This window comes from Chanodichthys erythropterus, chromosome 16 (genome assembly GCF_024489055.1).
Source record: "Chanodichthys erythropterus isolate Z2021 chromosome 16, ASM2448905v1, whole genome shotgun sequence".
Classification (NCBI taxonomy): Eukaryota; Metazoa; Chordata; class Actinopteri; order Cypriniformes; family Xenocyprididae; genus Chanodichthys; species Chanodichthys erythropterus.
In genome coordinates this window covers 14,138,259-14,158,158 of record NC_090236.1, presented here as the reverse complement: position 1 = coordinate 14,158,158, position 19,900 = coordinate 14,138,259, and the positions used below count along the sequence as shown (strand labels likewise).

The 19,900-nt window shown below is 36.8% G+C and overlaps 2 protein-coding genes across 2 annotated transcripts; both read left to right on the top strand.

The window, feature by feature from the left end:
* Positions 1-7,334: 7,334 nt before the first annotated feature.
* On the top strand, positions 7,335-15,512 carry LOC137003143 (inositol-3-phosphate synthase 1-A-like). Its single transcript, XM_067363189.1, has 11 exons — positions 7,335-7,478; positions 7,615-7,735; positions 11,776-11,937; positions 12,057-12,186; positions 12,267-12,460; positions 12,690-12,839; positions 13,120-13,335; positions 13,444-13,608; positions 13,812-13,925; positions 14,031-14,248; positions 14,323-15,512. Exons 2-11 carry the CDS (start codon positions 7,628-7,630, stop codon positions 14,516-14,518), a joined length of 1,653 nt encoding a protein of 550 aa, XP_067219290.1. The 5' UTR covers positions 7,335-7,478; positions 7,615-7,627; the 3' UTR covers positions 14,519-15,512.
* A 247-nt stretch (positions 15,513-15,759) lies between these two features.
* Positions 15,760-19,445, top strand: LOC137003758 (GTPase IMAP family member 4-like). Its single transcript, XM_067364041.1, has 2 exons — positions 15,760-15,859; positions 17,435-19,445. Exons 1-2 carry the CDS (start codon positions 15,760-15,762, stop codon positions 18,823-18,825), a joined length of 1,491 nt encoding a protein of 496 aa, XP_067220142.1. The 3' UTR covers positions 18,826-19,445.
* The last annotated feature ends 455 nt before the right edge of the window (positions 19,446-19,900 follow it).

Sequence of the window (19,900 nt, the reverse complement as noted above, 5' to 3'; positions counted from 1 at the left end):
AAAAGTAGAAATTGACAAAAAGTCAAAATTGACATGTCTTAATTATGTGAAAAAGTCGAAATTGACAAGTCAAAAATTACATACAAAGTCATAATTATGCAATAAAAAGTAGAAATTGACATGTCATAATTATGCGATAAAGTACAAATTAACAAAAAGTCAAAATTGACATACTAAGTCATAATTATGTGAAAAAAAGCAGAAATTGACAGTCAAAATTGACGTCATAATTATGCGATAAAGTAGAAATTGACGTCAAAATGACAATGTGAATAAAGTTGAAATTATAACAAAAAGACGGAATTGACATACTAAGTCATAATTATGTGATATTAAGTACACATTGACATAAAAAGTCAAAATTGACATCATAATTGTGCAATAAAGTCGAAATTGACATAAGTCAAAAATTACATACTAAGTCATAATCATAATAAAAAAGTTGAAATTTTGATGTAAAAAGTTGGAATTGACATACTAAGTCATAATTATTAGATCAAGTAGAAATTGCCGTCAAAATTACAATTATGTGAAAAATTTGAAATTGACATAAGTCAAAAATTATATACTAAGTCATAAATATGCAATAAAGTCGAAATTATAACAAAAAGTTGGAATTGACATACTAAGTCATAATTATGCAATAAAAAGTAAAAATTGACATAAAAAGTCATAATTATGCGATAAAAAAGTAAAATTTAACAAAAAGTCAAAATTGACATACTAAGTCATAATTATGCGATCAAGTAGAAATTGACATCAAAATGACAATTATGTGAAAAATTCTAAATTGACAAAAGTAAAAAATGACATACTAAGTCATAAATATGCAATAAAGTTGAAATTATAACAAAACGTCAGAATTGACATACTAAGTCATAATTATGCAATAAAATTATGTGAAAAATTTGAAATTGACATGTCAAAAATTATATACTAAGTCATAAATATGCAATAAAGTCGAAATTATAACAAAAAGTCTTAATTGACATACTAAGTCATAATTATGCAATAAAAAGTAAAAATTGACATAAAGTCATAATTATGCGATAAAAAAGTAAAATTTAACAAAAAGTCAAAATTGACATACTAAGTCATAATTATGCGATCAAGTAGAAATTGACATCAAAATGACAATTATGTGAAAAATTCTAAATTGACAAAAGTAAAAAATTACATACTAAGTCATAAATATGCAATAAAGTTGAAATTATAACAAAACGTCAGAATTGACATACTAAGTCATAATTATGCAATAAAAAGTAGAAATTGACATACTAAGTCATAATTATGCAATAAAAAGTAAAAATTGACATAAAAAGTCATAATTATGCGATAAAGTACAAATTAACAAAAAGTCAAAACTGACATGCTTAGTCATAATTATGCGATCAAGTAGAAATTGACATCAAAATGACAATTATGTGAAAAATTCGAAATTGACAAAAGTCAAAAATTACATACTAATTCATAAATATGCATTAAAGTTGAAATTATAACAAAAAGTTGGAAGTGACACTAAGTCATAATTATGCAATAAAAAAGTAGAAATTGACTTCATAATTATGCGATAAAAAAGTAGAAATTGACAAAAAGTCAAAATTGACATGTCTTAATTATGTGAAAAAGTCGAAATTGACAAGTCAAAAATTACATACAAAGTCATAATTATGCAATAAAAAGTAGAAATTGACATGTCATAATTATGCGATAAAGTACAAATTAACAAAAAGTCAAAATTGACATACTAAGTCATAATTATGTGAAAAAAAGCAGAAATTGACAGTCAAAATTGACGTCATAATTATGCGATAAAGTAGAAATTAACAAAAAGTCAAAATTGACATACTAAGTCATAATTATGTGAAAAAAAGCAGAAATTGACAGTCAAAATTGACGTCATAATTATGCGATAAAGTAGAAATTGACGTCAAAATGACAATGTGAATAAAGTTGAAATTATAACAAAAAGTCGGAATTGACATACTAAGTCATAATTATGTGATATTAAGTACACATTGACATAAAAAGTCAAAATTGACATCATAATTGTGCAATAAAGTCGAAATTGACATAAGTCAAAAATTACATACTAAGTCATAATCATAATAAAAAAGTTGAAATTTTGATGTAAAAAGTTGGAATTGACATACTAAGTCATAATTATTAGATCAAGTAGAAATTGATGTCAAAATTACAACTATGTGAAAAATTTGAAATTGACATAAGTCAAAAATTATATACTAAGTCATAAATATGCAATAAAGTTGAAATTATAACAAAAAGTTGGAATTGACATACTAAGTCATAATTATGTGATATTAAGTAAAAAATTGACAAGTTGGAATTGACATAGTAAGTCATAATTGTTATATTAAAAATTATGACATGGTCCTAATTGACAAAAATTAAAAATTATGACATTCAAGTCATAATTTCTACTTTTTACATCATAATTATATTTAATTCCTGCTCCTTATATTATGCGATGTAGGATTGTATTTATTTTTTTAAACTAAACTTTGTTTCATTCAAAATCACATCACATTATGGGAGAAAAATGGTTAAAATTGAATCAAATTTAGATTTGATTGATTGAGGAATAAATTATCTCAAAAAAGATGGAAGAACTTTCGGTTTGAGTGACTTTCAAACCGTATTCAACAGAGGTCATTATGAAAATAAAATGACATAAATGTCACAATTATGAAATAAAAAGTCAATTATGAGGAAAAGTTAAAATTATGACAGACATTATGAGAAAAAAATCAAAATTGACAGTCATAAGTAAAAAGTCATAGTTGTGAGAAGTCAAAATTATGACATACTAAGCTAGAATTATAATATAAAAAGTCCAAATTTATATATTACAAATTTAGAAATTATGAGATACTGTTATAAAATCATAATTGTGAGAAAAAAAGGTCAAAATGATGATGTTAATTCAGAATTTGTGTGCCATAATTTTGACTTTTTATGTGTGAATTATGATTACCAAAGCATGATTTTTTTTTTGTCTTATGCAGCAGAAATGGGCTTCCATATATACCATATACATCATTAAAAGTAAAGATCAATTTGACGTATGAACTGCTACAGTGTGTTCAGAGGGTTAAATGATCTCTCTGACTGAAATGTCGAAGGTCAGCACAACAAAAGCGTCAGATCGCCTTCATCTCTACAGGAGCGCGCTCTATTTTCAGACTCAACAGAGCTTGAAAGAACACTGAGTTACCAAACACATTCTAGCTCATGATCATCTCTAAATCTTCCATGTTACACTGTAATTAAATCCTGTGAAGCTGTTTATTTAATCACTTATTTATTGGGTATCACTTTATTTTACAGTGTCATGTTACATGTAGTTAATATAGTAATAACTATAAATTATGCATAATTACATGCAACTAACCCTAAACCAAATCAAACCCTAACCCTAAACCTGTAGTAAGTACATGTAGTTACTTAATATTACTCAGTACTTAAATATATAATTACAGTGTAACAAAGACACCTTAAAATAAAGTGTAACCTTTACTTGATAATCAGATAACAGCAATAATTGTGCAGTTTAAAATTCAATGACAAAAACTCTGTTGTAAATGACACAAATATAGTCAGAGGTCTTCCTAAAGGAAGCTTTGGCTTTAATCAGAAGGCATTATTATATTATATTATATTATATTATATTATATTATATTATATTATATTATATTATATTATATTATATTATATTATATTATATTATAAATATTTTCACAGCATCAAAGTAAATCATATGGGCCTGTTTTATTATAATTTTTATCATTACATTATATACAAATAACATATTAAGCTTAATTAATGATTAATTAAATCATTAATCACAATTATTTGTATTATCAGCACAAAGTTCATGATCATGACGGCCTAATCACTACATTTTAGCATGTATTCATAAATCATGTATTGATTACAATGTACAATTGATCATTTTTAAAGTAATAATATATGAAATTTATTAATTTTGTTATTTACCTGCAGATTTGTCTGAGATGATCGTCTGACACGAGCTGCAGCTGCTGAAATGAAGCGCGAAACAGTGAACAAGACAATATGTTTGTGTTGGTGAAGCATCAGTTTCATACTGACGTCTGTGTGTGTGTGTGTGTGTGTGTGTGTGTGTGTGTGTGTGTGTGTGTGTGTGTGTGTGTGTGCATGACTGGAACACACATGAAGCATACCTTTAGTCATTCATCCTCAGAGTATCAGTGTTTATTGGGGACTTCTGGCCCTCTAGTGGTTAAAAACAAAACTGCATGTATTTTGCAGAAGAACATTGTTTTGGTTGTGCTTCAGTTCTTCATAAAACTCATAAAACTACAATCCCATCAGGTCTGAAATATAAACACTTACAAAAACATGTTTTGGAAGGATTGGTGATGTATTGATTCATTATTTAAATTATGTTCATATTGAACTAAAAGTACATAGTGTACTTTTAATACATCTTATCTAAATAAATTTGATTATATCCTATATTAAATATACGATACAGTGATATACTGCCTGTAATTATGTGTTATATCATTACACAGCAAACATGTATGTTTATGAATAAATTCTACAACATATTTTCATTGTTCTGTTTCTGAAGCAAATACTGTAAGAGTGATTACACTTTTTTTTTTTTTTTTTTTTTTTACCTTTTATTGAATTAAGAGAATTTAATTTTTGTTTAATCTTAATTTTCCTGATGCAAAATAGTCTGTCGTTACCAAAATTGTTTTTATTGGTATTCTATAAGAAGTTTACAGAAACAGAAAATAGAATCAAATATACAGTTTTGTTGCAATTTATGCAGGAGTGTGTTTTGTTCTTTCCCTCTTAAAAAAGGTTCAGTGGGGTTCTAGACGTTCTTGACTCAGTTTTAAATGATTGCGTAACACATTAACGTTAAACAGGTTGTTAGCGGCCTTTTGTAACCATTCGTTTTCTTCTTCTTCATCCACTCGAGTCTATGGCAGCCCATATGGTAAAAAGTTGTGAAATTTGGCACACTGATAGAGGACAGTCTGAACATTAATCACACCAATTTTGGAGTCTTAAACTCAATCCCTCTAGCACCACCAACTGTCCAAAATTTCTCTTACGTTTATGCTAATAACCGTAAGGGCTAGAAACAAAATAATTTTTTCCTCTGATTCCATGACTGAAGACGATTCGATTACACATCATTTTCCGTCATGAAAAAAACGACTTTTTCGAACTACTCCTAGACGGTTCTAGGCAAAAAAGGTATCAAAACTTTTAGATAAACCCAACCGTTGTCAAATGACGCGGAAACTAAATTCACGAATCAAATTTACCGTGAGACTATGTCTCCGCAACGCTTTAACATATTTAGACCAAATTTGGCACATGTCATCACAAGCATGACCTGAGGCTACATTCTGCATTTCAGCACAGCGCCACCTACTTGCCAGGAGATATGAAAAATGCTTATAACTATTAATTCGATGATTTAATTATTACAAAATAACCAATATAAGTTATAAACTATTTTGCTTACAACTTCTGAACAGTTTGCCCCTAAAAAAAACTGGTCTCTTTTGATTCAGTTCAGCATGCCGAGTAGAATGATACCTAATTTTCCCATATCGGCCATTCTGGGCATCGGCCATCTTGAAATTAGCTGTAAAATGTACTTTAGCTTATCATTACGAAACTTGGAATGTGTCATCACGACCATGCCCTGAAGGTACTCAAAAAGTTTCAGAACAGCGCCACCTTTTGGTCAAAAATTATAATGACATTTCAAAAAATGCTAATAGCTTTTGATTAATTTTGCCTTAATTTTAATTAACCTGGTCTTGATAGATTCCTTGAGTTATGCCGAGAACAATAATAACAGTTATGCCATAATCGGTCAAACTTGCTGTCCACCATTTTGAATTTCTATTTTATTTTTGAATTTCCTACACTGTTGGTCCAATTTTCACCTAAATAGTCTCGGATCATTTTCAGACCTTTGAATGTGTCATTGGCTCCTCACACTGACCACACAACATCAGTTTAGCAACAGCGCCACCTATTGATCAAAAATGATAAGCAATTTAATCATATTACAAGTGATTGTATTTGTGATTTTTTCAGCCATTTTGACAAAAATAATCTAAAAATGTCTTTAATTGCTCATCGTTTCAGTTGCGCTGAAGCTCCCAGCCATGTGTCCATGACTCATCATACTTTTTTGTGCTTGGCCCCGATAATCGCTGCATGCAGCTGTATTTTCTTTTTCTAATAATAAAGCATGTTTAAAAGCGGTTAAATTCATAAAATGATCCCATGATGGGAACACCTAAAAGGTTCCATATATGAAGCGCCTGATGGAACTCTTTAAGGTTGTAATAAAGGTGTTTACAGGGCTCTTTAGTAGTCTGTCACTATATGTAAAATGATAAATACTGCAGTATATACGTTGTTAGAAACACTTCTGCATGCTTCTTTAACAGCAGTTCTGTTCCAGAGGTAATTATGTGAACAAAAACAGTTTAAGGGGAAGTTAAGGGGAAGGGTGTTTATCTGTTCAACACCATCAGTGATTTTCCACTGCCTCTCTGAAAAAAACCTTGAGTTTCTAGACCATTCTTGTACTCTCTGATTGTTCTTCACTTACTTGGTACATTTCCACTGTCTCCAAGTGCTATGGAAAATTTCCTTGCTGAGTCACAACACCTTCCTATCTGTTTCAAGAAGTGTTTGTCCTTGTCTAGGACTGGATGACAAGATATTTATGTGTTTAAGACATTAAGAACAGTGCATTGAAATTCTGCACTTCTGATGTGAGGGTTACTTAAAAATGCTACTGAGAAATTATTTTCTCTCAGATGCATGCGTTATGCATGTCATTTATTCATGCATATTTTAACACAAAGTAGTCTAATCGAGCATCTGCATCTATACAGAATTAAATGCAGATGCTTCATACAGTACTGATTGTTCCTTTTATCCATCCATCGCACGCGCGGATTAGTTCTTTTGTCTCACAGAATCATAAATCCTCACATTTTGGTCCACGAGTCGAAAAATCGAGAAGGTTTTGGTAACTCCGCCTCCGCGCGATGAAGTGAGACTGTGGCATGCGACGCATAATAACCAACTGCAGAACCGCAGAGATGTTCGTCACAGCAACGGGAGGACGGTAGCGCGAGACCAGCAGTCTCAGACCGGAGCTTATGCCTTATAGTTACAGTGAAGGGGTGGGTTAGTGGTTGGATACGCGATAGTCAGCGGGTTTAAACCTGCTGTCCTCAGACTGCTGTGACGTAGTTCTGCGGCTCTGCAGATAGATATATCTCGTGCGACACACTTCCAGACGGATCAGGTGAGCGAACCTGCGCACATTCGAATAGTTTTACAGACACCAGCTTAACGGTTTTAAAGGATTTAAGTCTACCTTGAAAGATATTTTTTATTCTGCTCTGGAAACATTAAAGGTATGTATAATGCTTAGGTTATTATATTATTTAAGAATATATTAAATGCAAGTTTAATGCTTTATTTCATGTTGCACATATATTTAAACTGGAATGAATAAAAATCAATGATTTTGCGTCATCTCATATGTTGCAGGTTCATCATCATCATGCAAGTTCGTATCAACAGCGCTGATGTGAAATACACTGAGAAACACATCGAGTCTCGGTACCGTTACCACACTGCGTCTGTGTGTCGAGATGGAGACGAGTTCACTGTGAGTGTTTCAACACCTTTAAACTGATGGATTCTGAGTGTTTTATTAGGAGAGTCTGTGTGAATAATAAAGCTACATTGCATTTTGTTCCTTATTTGAATCGCTGACATGCCACTTCTGTTAAACAACATTTTGAATCACTCCAGCTAACGGAACCTTCTCAGAAGAAGTTTGGCGTTCTCTTAAAGGCGCAGCTCGCTCAAAAAATCTGTCATCATTTACTCGCCCTCAAGTTGTTCCAAACCTGTAGGACTTTCTTTCTTCTGTTGAGCACAAAAGAATATATTTTTGAAGAATGTGGGCAACCAAACAGTTATTAGACCCCATAGTGTTTTTCCCCCATACAATAGAAGTCAATGGTGACCAGCAATTGTTTGATTACCCACATTCTTGAAAATATTGTTTTTTATATTCAAGAAAGTTAGTAAAAAAAAAAAAAAAAAAGGAAATGAATGATATTGTGCGCACAATTTAGTGAAACAAGAACAAATTTTTATATTGTGCACACAATTTAGTAACACGATGGAACGAATTATATTGTGCACGCAATTTAGTGAAGCAATGGAATGAATTATATTGTGCGCACAATTTAGTAAAACGATGGAACGAATTATATTGTGCACGCAATTTAGTGAAGCAATGGAATGAATTATATTGTGCGCACAATTTAGTAACACGATGGAACGAATTATATTGTGCACAATTTAGTAAAACGATGGAACAAATTATATTGTGCACACAATTTAGTGAACCGCGGGAACTAATTATATTATGCACGCAATTTAGTGAACCGCGGGAACTAATTATATTATGCACGCAATTTAGTGAACCGCGGGAACTAATTATATTATGCACGCAATTTAGTGAAACGCGGGAACTAATTATATTGTGCTCGCAATTTAGTGAACCGCGGGAACTAATTATATAATGCACGCAATTTAGTGAACCGCGGGAACTAATTATATTATGCACGCAATTTAGTGAACCGCGGGAACTAATTATATTGTGCGTGCAATTTAGTGAAACGATGGAACTAATTATATTGTGCGCGCAATTTAGTGAAACGCGGGAACTAATTATATTGTGCGCGCAATTTAGTGAACCGCGGGAACTAATTATATTATGCACGCAATTTAGTGAACCGCGGGAAATAATTATATTGTGTACGCAATTTAGTGAAGCGATGGGACGAATTATATTGTGCGCACAATTTAGTAAAACGATGGAACAAATTATATTGTGCGCACAATTTAGTAAAACGAGGGAACGAATTATATTGTGCGCACAATTTAGTAAAATGCTGGAACAAATTATATTGTACACAAAATTCAGTAAAACGCGGGAACTAATTATATTGTGCGCACAATTTAGTAAAACGATGGAACGAATTATATTGTGCACACAATTTAGTAAAATGAGGGAATTAATTATATTGTGCGCACAATTTAGTGAAACGATGGAACGAATTATATTGTGCACAATTTAGTGAAGCGATGGAACGAATTATATTGTGCACAAAATTCAGTAAAATGCGGGAACTAATTATATTGTGCGCACAATTTAGTAAAACGATGGAACGAATTATATTGTGCACAAAATTCAGTAAAACGATGGAACTAATTATACTGTGCGCACAATTTAGTAAAATGAGGGATTTAATTATATTGTGCGCACAATTTAGTGAAGCGATGGAACGAATTATATTGTGCGCACAATTTAGTAAAACGATGGAACGAATTATATTGTGCGCACAATTTAGTAAAACGATGAAACGAATTATATCGTGCGCACAATTTAGTGAAGCGATGGAACAAATTATATTGTGCACAAAATTCAGTAAAACGCGGGAACTAATTATATTGTGCGCACAATTTAGTAAAATGAGGGAATTAATTGTATTGTGCGCACAATTTAGTGAAGCGATGGAACGAATTATATTGTGCGCACAATTTAGTGAAGCAATGGAATGAATTATATTGTGCACAATTTAGTAAAATATTATTGTCACGGATTGAAGGTAGACGAATGCAGATTTATAATAGTAAACAGGGTTTAATTCAACAAGCAGGCAGATACGTAACAGGCAGGAACTTAAATACACAGATAATGACTACTAAATGGAAACAGCTGACAAGACTTGACTAATTAGAAACCATAGTGACATAGTGACATTACGCCCCCCCCTCGGAAAGGCGTGTCCTCGTGCCGTGACAAACAAAGTCTCTGAAGAGGAAAGAGGGCGGAGGTGGAGGGTGTGGAGCTGGTGACGGACAGCACCCTGGGGTAGTTGGCCACGGGCACCATGGTGGAGTTGATGGTGGAGTCCTGACTGCAGGAGTGGACGGATCCCTGGGGCTGATTAACGGACGCAGAACCATGGTGAGTGAAGGCACCGGCGGAATATCGCGGCTGATGGACCTGGGCGACATCGCAGGCCTGGAAGCCTGGCGCTGAGCTGCTGGTTCGCGGGACCGAGGCGATGACGGGGGCTCAGATGACCGGGGCAACGACAGGGCGAGGTCGGAGGAATGGAGGAGCCCGATGATGCTGTTGGGGTACAGGGTTCAGGCGCAGCTGGAATCCCGGAAGTCCGTGTTGGAAGCTGGGCGTCGACTGCCGGAGGCTGATCTGGAGTGGCAAGTGAGCCCAGCTGAGCATCCAGACAAACGGCTCGCGGAGGCGATGAGGGAGCGGTGAGCCGAGGTGATGGTGACGGGATGACAGTTTGAGGTGGAGACGTGGGCCTGGAGGCCTGAAGTGGAGGCGGGGACTCGGCCTCAAGCCGAGCTGGTGGAGGTGAAGCCCGAGGCGAGGAAGATGAGCTGCACGGAGTGAGCAGCTGGGGCAGAGCCGAGGAGCTTGACGATACCAGTGGTGCCAACGGATCCAGGGGACTGGCTGTGACCAGATCAGGAAGTCAGGCAGGGATACAGGCTGAAGAAGATTTCCGGATGGGACATCCGGGGCATCCAAGTAGCCAGATGGGACCGGCGAAGACAAGCAGGATTCGAGGGTGGGGACTTAGGTGGGAATTGGATCCGCGAACCACAGATCGATGAGGTTCAGGTCCGCTCCTGGCTCTGCGGTGGATTGACCAGCTTGCGTCAACTCTGGGGCTTCGATGTTCTCTGGCTCCGTTTTTGGAACGACCTCTGTGGGCGCCCCGGGTTCGCCGGCTGTGTGGGAGAGGCCGCCATTCCGGAGCATCCAGGCCAGGTACCCCAGACGCTTTCTGGGAGGAGGAGAAGCCTCAGCGCTGGTGAGTCCATAATACTTATATCTCGTATTAAAGAGGTTGGTTATTCTGTCACGGAAAGAAGGTAGAAGGATGCAAATTTATAATAGTAAACAGGGTTTAATTCAACAAACAGGCAGATCCGTAACAGTGTGCTCACACTCAAAACAATAGCCGACAATGAACATAGCAGGAACTTAAATACACAGATAATGACTACTAAACGGAAACAGCTGACAAGACTTGACTAGTTAGAAACCATAGTGACGGACTGAACTAAACTGAACATGTGACAGTTATATTGTGCATGTGATTTAGTAAAATGAGGGAATGAATTATATTGTGCGAGGGAATTAATTATTATATCGATTTAGTAAAACGACGGAAGGAATTATTACAATGCACATGCAATTTCATTAAATGAAGGAAGTAATTAGAAATGTGCGCACAATTTTGTAAAACAGGGGAACAAATTATTATATCATGCGCACAATTTTACTTAAAACAAGGGGATGAATTAGTGATTCATGGTCATGATTTACATATTTTTTTACTGCATGTCCTGTGAAGGGCTCTGTATAGTTGGACATTAATCTATTGTTTTTAAATGTTTCAGAACATTCAGAGAACATTCAAAGTAACGTTCCCATAATGTTTGAAGAATGATAAAATGGAACGTTTGCATAACCTAGAAAAGAAAACATTTTTAAAACATTTAATAAACTAGACGTTTTCATAACTCAACGAGAACATTATCAGAACATATTTTTGTTATCTGTGACTTTCACACGTGTGTGTTGTTCAGGTGACGCCGTCCAGCACCGAGTTCACCTTCCGCACCGAGAGGACGGTGCCCAGGCTGGGCGTGATGCTGGTGGGATGGGGTGGGAATAACGGGACCACGGTCACAGCTGCTGTCCTGGCCAATAAACTGGGTCTGACCTGGAAAACCAAGACCGGAGTGAAGGTACAGAGTCTGAGATTCAGCAAACTGTGTCAAAGTGAAAAGTCACAGACATCATTAGACATCAAGCAAAACATGTGGTACAGTATTTAGTAATCTTTGTAAATACTTTGTTCTTTCAGAAAGCGAATTACTACGGCTCATTGCTGGAATCTTCCACGGTGTGTTTGGGATCCGGACCTGACGGAGAGGTTTACGTTCCCTTCAGAGATCTGCTGCCGATGGTGCATCCAAATGACATCGTTTTTGACGGTAAATGGAGAAGCTTCTTCAAAAACCTTCAGTAAAGGTCAGACATTATCTGACTGGAGATGTGAACGGTGTGTGTGCAGGCTGGGATATCTCGTCTCTGGATCTCGGCAGAGCCATGGAGCGCGCTCAGGTTCTGGACTGGAGCCTGCAAGAGAAGCTCCGCCCACTTATGGACCAGCTTAAGCCCCGACCATCCATCTACATCCCAGAATTCATTGCTGCCAACCAGGAGTTCAGGGCTGATCACCTTATCAGAGGAACCAAAGCAGAACAGGTGCACTAATTACTGTTTACAGACGCACTGGTTATTAAATATTTCTGTAACACATTATAATAAGGCTTCTAGTCAACGTTTGATGTCTAAGGGGTTTTGGATGACAAAAAGGTTTGGGAAGCCCTGTATTAACTAAGGTTTACTAATGGGATCTTATTGTAAAGTGTTACTAGTATTTTTACTCTGTATAATTTCCATTTTATTGCATGTTTTTCTGTCCGTGTGTCAGGTGGCACAGATCCGCAGAGACATCTGTGACTTCAGACAGAAGAGCGGCATTGATAAAGTCATCGTTCTCTGGACCGCAAACACCGAGAGATTCTGTGACGTCATTCCAGGCGTCAATGACACTGCGGAGAATCTGCTGAACACCATTGAGGTGCCGCATTTCACTTCCTGTAACACTATACAATACGTTTCTATCAGGTGTCTATATATTAGAGATCCACCTGCTTTCGTGAACACAATAGCCAATCACAGACATTTCTGTTGAGCGCTTGAACACAACGGCCAATCAGAGGTGTTTAAGAATCCGCTCAACAATAGCGCTTAAAAAAATAGGGGGAAATCTGGTATCGTCACATTTTTAAAATTTCAGTACTGAAGTACCAGTACTTTTTACAACTCAGGATGTATTTGATGTCATGTTTCTGTCACAGACGGGAGGGGAAGTGTCTCCTTCCACCATGTTTGCGGTGGCCAGTATTCTGGAGGGTTGTGCGTACATTAACGGATCCCCGCAGAACACGTTTGTGCCCGGAGCCGTGGATCTGGCCATCCAGCGCGGAGTCTTCATCAGTGGAGACGACTTCAAATCCGGCCAGACTAAAATCAAATCTGTTCTGGTGGACTTCCTGGTCAGTGCGGGAATCAAGGTAAGAGAACTTTTTAAAGGAATAAAAGCACAAATTTAATTTTCTGGTAACAATTTACACAAATAATATATATTAAAATCATAAATATTACATATTGATCATTTTCAGCCAACTTCTATAGTGAGTTATAATCATCTCGGCAACAACGACGGGCTCAATCTGTCGGCGCCGCAGCAGTTTCGATCTAAAGAGATCTCAAAGAGTAACGTGGTGGATGATATAGTGCGGTCCAACCCGATACTGTACCAGCCCGGAGAGAAACCTGACCACTGTGTGAGTGTGCATACATGACGTTTTGTTAAACAGTAAGATTTATTCTCATAAGAAATGAATAGTTTTATTCATCAAGGACGCATTAAGTTGATCAACAGTGACAGTAAAGACAATAAAATGTTACAAAATATCATTGCAATGCAAAAATAATGTCATAGGACACTAAATCAAATGGTTGCCCCACTCTGTGTTTGTGTGATCAGGTGGTTATTAAATATGTGCCCTATGTGGGCGACAGCAAGCGTGCGATGGATGAGTACACCTCCGAGATCATGATGGGCGGAACCAACACCATCGCTATGCACAACACCTGCGAGGTCAGTTATTCACACTGCAGGAATATTAATTATGCAGCTCAAATTAATTGTGACTAAATAATGAATGAACTGAATGCATCTATGATGATGATTCCTTGTGTTCAGGACTCTCTGCTGGCCAGTCCCATCATCTTGGATCTGGTGATCCTGACAGAACTGTGTCAGAGAATCACATTCTGCACTCGGGAGGATCCAGTTTTCCAGAGTTTCCACAGCGTCCTGTCGCTGCTCAGCTTCCTCCTCAAAGCCCCTCTCGTGCCACAGGGGGCGCCGGTGGTCAACGCGTTCTTCCGGCAGCGTGCGTGCATCGAAAACGTCATGAGGTGAGATACAATTCTTTAAATCATGCATCGTTTCTGACAGCATTTGCATGAAATGGAGTATTTCTGTCGTTCAGGGCGTGTCTCGGCCTCCCGCCTCAGAATCACATGCAGCTGGAACACAAGATGGAGAAGAGCTTCATGCATTCAGAGGAAAACCACATCCATCATCCTGTCCTCATCAATGGAAAGATCGACCACATCAGCGCTTATCAGTCGGCCAAATACATCGAGATTAAAAGTCACGAGAAGATGCAGCACTCAGTCTCATAGAAACCTTCATATTGGAGCATGAAAACAAATCAAGACGTAAATGTTTAGTACTGAGTACACTGTTTTAGGTAGAATTATGCATTACTTCAGTCCTTTACAAATGCACATCCTTAAGTGATTTTTGGATATGCATTTGACAATGAAAATATGAATGGCTTCTGTTCTTGTTTAGTGAGTACTGTATTTCTGGATGAAATATTCATCTGTGTTATCTCAACCATGGAATTTTTCCCAGGTTTTGCATATTAATACACTGAAAACCACCAGTTTTTGTTGGTTTAACAAAATGAAGAAAAAACATCATTCCTGAAAAGTGAGAATTGTTGCATTTGCAAATAAATGCAGAAGAAAATGATGAGAGTCATTGGGTTGAGTCATTTCAGGACGAGTTTTTGTTTTTATAATATATATAAATATAGTGCAAAACTGGGGTCTGCAAGAGAGTGACGGGGAAATTTGTAATAAATAAATAATCAGATTCAAATAAAGAACTAAAGATTATTCAAATAAAAAAAAAATTATTGAGCTATTAAAGTTAAAAAAAAATGTGATTCAAAGAAAAATATAGTCATTACAATTTTTTTAACAAATTAACCTAAGAAAAATACATCATTATAATAGTTTTTAGTGTATAAATTGGGTGTTTATAAAAGATGCCATTTAAATTTTAGGATGATTTACTAATTGGCTACTAATATTACGTGACTCTTTTAGTTTTATTCACAAAACCTTTCTGTTTTCCTGTTTTTTTATTTGTGGTCTATAAATGACTAAATCAAAAGACATTTCTCACTGCTTTTGTTCTACCATTCAATACAAAAGTGTTCACCCCCTTGTTCTGCTTTGTGAATTAGTCTGTTTTCAGCCATAAAAGAATAATGTTTAGCAAAATGTTCTAAATTACAGTTTGCATAAATCATACTCTGTAAACCTCTGTAACACTGTAAACAATAAATACTGAAACACAGTATAGGTCTACACGTTGTTCACGTGGTACGATATGTAAACAATTTTATGCAAGTAATATGTGACGTCATTTCATTTCTGAAACAGGATCACTGTCTCTAGTGGATGCGAACGAAAAAACTCGTAATTAAAGTAAAAAAAAAAAAAACTTACTCGCATAGGTTAGTACGTGAAATAGCGTTTAAACATAAATGAATTTATTTTTTCATTAGCCTACATACAGTCAATAAACATCATTTTGTGAAGAACAGAGATCTAAAGCAATATGTGAGTTCATGGACAGATTAGTTTCTCTAAGTCCTGCCCATCATAAACCAGTCCAACAAGACAGTGCACTTCAGACCGACACCGAAGCAGAAAACATGTCCAACGAAGGTAATTAAAGATCATTTATTGATTAGACGATTATGGATGCATTATTACATTATCCTTGTATTTAGTATGAATTCAGGATTTGTTTGTTTTGATAAAGAGCGCGTATTGTTTATTGTTTTATGCTGTAAATGAATTAATCTTTCACTGTGAACTAAATCACGACTGCAGGAAATAATTGGATTAAATTATTTATTAGTGTACCTAACTAACAAAAATATGTTTTAAGAAAGTTTTTATTTCTTAATTAAAGTTATTATTTTTCAATGTTCTCAGTTTATTAAATGTTTAAAAACGTTGAACGTCAAAGAAACATTCCATTGTATCATTCCTCAGACATTATGGGAATGCTACTTTTAAAAGTTCTCTGAACGTTCTAAAACAAGTACTAACATTTAAAAAACTAAAAAAATTCAGGAAAAAAATATGCACAATGTTTTTTTGCTAACATTTTGAGAACATTATTAAAGGGGACCTATTATTCCCCTTCTCACAAGATGTAATATCAGTCTCTGGTGTCTCCAGAATGTGTCTGAAGTTTCAGCTCAAAATCCCCCACAGATCATTTATTATAGCTTGTCAAATTTGCCCCTATTTGGGTCTGAGCAAAAACACACTGTTTTTGTGTGTGTCCCTTTAAATGCAAATGAGCTGGAGCTTTCCAGAAGAAGGCGGAGCTTTAACAGCTCAACAACAACAAAGCTGGAGAATCTCACGCAGCCAAAATGAGGAAAGTGTTCAGCCTTACATTGTTCAAACCGGAGTCGACACTGATGGAGAGACTCAGGAAGAAGTTACAACTTTTAGACGTTTCTGAACGGTTAGTGGATAAATTGATGTAGTTGCTGTGGAGTTGATTCAACTCATCCACTAGCATGTGCCGTCATGTTCATCTTTTGTGTATAACCTGTATGGACACCCACTATATAGTGTACCGTTTGTCAAACAGAGTCATACACACCAGATTAACGTTTATGATTGCTATCAAATGCTGTGAATGGTCTAATGTGTTTTCCAAAATATCGCCCGGATAGAAACACTCCTTTTTAGCAATCGAGCTTGCCAGGGTCAACTTCAGGCTGTCCAAGTTAACAAGACTTTATATAGTCTTCAGTGCTCGTCTGTGCAGCCAACGACAGAACAGTTAGCATGCTTTTCTCAAACTTTTGCCATGGCGTTAGAACTGATACACCATTGTCACTTGCGAAAAACCAAATGTCGGCACTGTGGGTGCCGGCCACACAAACATAATAAAACATAAAGTAAAGTCCAGGCCTGGTCCTCTCTCGCCCTTCACTGTCGTTGCTCCCCTTTTACGTTTCCGGAGCTCCTCCGTGAGAGATTCGAGACCGGTGTAACACACAGCTGATGCTTGTTAACACTAGCGTCAATGGCCTCGCGCCGTTCCCTCACGGCTCTCACCCGCCCTGCTCGTCACAATCAGATTTTCCCTTGAAAGGCCAGACAACTTTGAATTAATGTTCTATTAATGTTACTTGAAGAACCTTGCCAGAATGTTCTGATAACATTAGTGGGGTTATTCTTATCAATTTACTTGATGCTTTGGTTTTTCCTCAGGATCAAAGATTCCGCACAGTGATCAGAGGAAGAGTTCCAGCATAAACTCAAACAAGAGGAAGAGACCTGCTCAAACCTCCCAAGGTTCATTTTGCAGCGATCAGTACACAATAAATCCAGCACCGAATGAACTGCGCCTGGTTCTGCTGGGAAAAACAGGAGCAGGAAAAAGTGCGACAGGAAACACCATCCTGGGAGACAGACGCTTTGATGATGGATTGAGCATGAGCTCGGTCACAAAAGAGTGCAAGAGAGAATGTGCGACGGTGGAGGAAAGAGAGCTGGTTCTTGTGGACACACCTGGGTTTTTTGACACAAATTTGACTGATGAAGAATTAAAACAAGAAGTAATTCATTGCCTGGCTTTGAGTTCTCCAGGTCCTCATGCCTTTCTGCTCGTCGTACCGATAGAGCGATTCACAGAGGAGCAGCAGCGCACCATAGACATAATTCTGGAGATGTTTCATGAGGACGTCACTCATCACACCATCCTCATATTCTCCCACGCAGATAGACTTCGAGGAGAATCCATTGAAGAGTTTATTTCAAGACAAAATCAGAAAGTGCAGGAGCTTGTGGAGAGATTTGGGAGCCGTTTTGTGGCTTTTGACAACACCAACCCTACAAACCGAGATCAGGTGAGTCGACTCCTGCGGAGGGTTGACAAGCTGCTCACTCGAAATGAGAACCGTCACTTCACCAGTTCAATCACAGAAGTGATGCAGGAAGCCCAGAAGATAATAGAGAAGAAAATGCAAGCTGAAAGAATGAAGAAAATTGAGAAAGAGGTTAAGAAACTGGCTGATGATCGATGGCGTTCAATTATTGTGTCCATGAATGAAGAGAGGCAAGACATAGAGAGAAAAAGGAAACGTATACAAAAGAGGATTGATTGGATCGAGAAGGATATAAAGAAAGAAGAGCAGAATGCGAGACCGATTCCAGCTAGACTGAAACGGTTCAGAGCATCTCTGAAGAGAGAGCAGGATAACATGAGAAGTTTGGAGGAAAGAGAGATGGAGGAGGAGGCGGAGAGAACTGAAAGAAAAGAGATAGAAAAGAAAGACTTGGAAATCTGGAAGAAAGAAGAGGAGCAGAGAAGACTGAGTGAAGAAGGGCAGAACAGTGTTCTTTCTCCAGATAATATTAAATTGCTGATTATGCTGTCCATGTTCATGCTGCAGGTCGGAGTTGGATATGCACCTGCGCTCTTAGCGGTTCTGTTCCCTGCAGCTCCAGCTGTGGAAGTCGGATTTACTGCTGAGTATTTGGCCAGCTTGCTCGGGTTTGGAGCTGCAGAAAGTGGGAGTTATTTTGGGACAGTCGCTGGAGCTGCAGTGAAAGCTGCATCTGTAAAGCTGGCAGCACTGAAACAATGCTGCATTCAGTGATCCGTTTATGAGTGACAACAAGGATGAGTTCAGAAATCAGCTTTATTATAGACTGTAGAGACTTTAGCAGCAGCCTTGTAAAGTACTTTTCTTATTCATTTCCTCCTTAAGGAAAATCTTCCTTAAAGAATTCTTGGCTAACATTTTACACTTTTTACACAGGTTTCATTTGTTAACATTAGTTAACAGGAACTAACAATGAATGTTAATTTCAACATTTACTAATATATTTTTAAAATCAAAAGTTGTATGTGGTAATGATAGTTATTGCACTGTGAACTAACATAAACAATAAGATTGTTATTTACTTACATTGATTATTAAATTATTGAGTTATACATTATTGTCCAAAAGTGATGTCCGGAGATGATATTTGTTTTTAATACTGTCAAAATATGAGGAAAATATTTTATATTTTTGAATATATTAAATATGAGGAAAGAAAAAAACACTAAACTTGGTTCAGGTGTAACGTCTATGTTCTGGTTTGGTTTCGGTTCTGTTTGTTCATGGGTAGTTTCTTTGGTTACTAATTCATCCCGCACCTGTTCTGTTTTACCTTAATTACTACTCCTTTTATGTTTAAGCCCTTAGTTCTCCCTAGTGTTTTGTCTTGCGTTAATGTTGCATGTTAGGTTAATGTCTATCCTTCCTGTTCCTGTATTCTGTGTCAGCTAATTAAAGTCTATATATTGAATTCACTATTGTCGTGTTTACTGACCAGCAAATAGTAACAAAACGCGAGACCTAAAGCAGTTTTTTTGTGCCATTTTTTTCTTTCCCCCCATCACTAATGGACCTACGTGCCATCCAACTGCTCTGCCTTGAGCAGAAGGATCATTCTCACTCACTATCTGCATTTTTTACATAACCAGCATCAGCGAGCAGTCCAAGGCACTCCGCTTTTGTAGAGTGGGTGCTAGTGAATAATGCTTCGGCTTTCACTATAGGTCCACCGAAGGACTTTACCAGCCCCACTCCAGACCAAGAGCCCAGCCAGCCATCACCCTGGTTCTGCCCAGCTCAGAGTCCCCTGTGCTCCCGCTGGTTCTGCCCAGCTCAGAGTCCACTGTGC

Excerpts from the sequence above, each read along its gene's own strand:
- LOC137003143 (XM_067363189.1), top strand. The coding sequence starts at position 7,628 with ATGCAAGTTCGTATCAACAGCGCTGATGTGAAATACACTGAGAAACAC. Across the intron at positions 11,938-12,056 it reads AAACCAAGACCGGAGTGAAG|AAAGCGAATTACTACGGCTC; the intron begins GTACAGAGTCTG and ends TTGTTCTTTCAG. Across the intron at positions 13,609-13,811 it reads GAGAGAAACCTGACCACTGT|GTGGTTATTAAATATGTGCC; the intron begins GTGAGTGTGCAT and ends TTGTGTGATCAG.
- LOC137003758 (XM_067364041.1), top strand. The coding sequence starts at position 15,760 with ATGGACAGATTAGTTTCTCTAAGTCCTGCCCATCATAAACCAGTCCAA. Across the intron at positions 15,860-17,434 it reads AGAAAACATGTCCAACGAAG|GATCAAAGATTCCGCACAGT; the intron begins GTAATTAAAGAT and ends GTTTTTCCTCAG.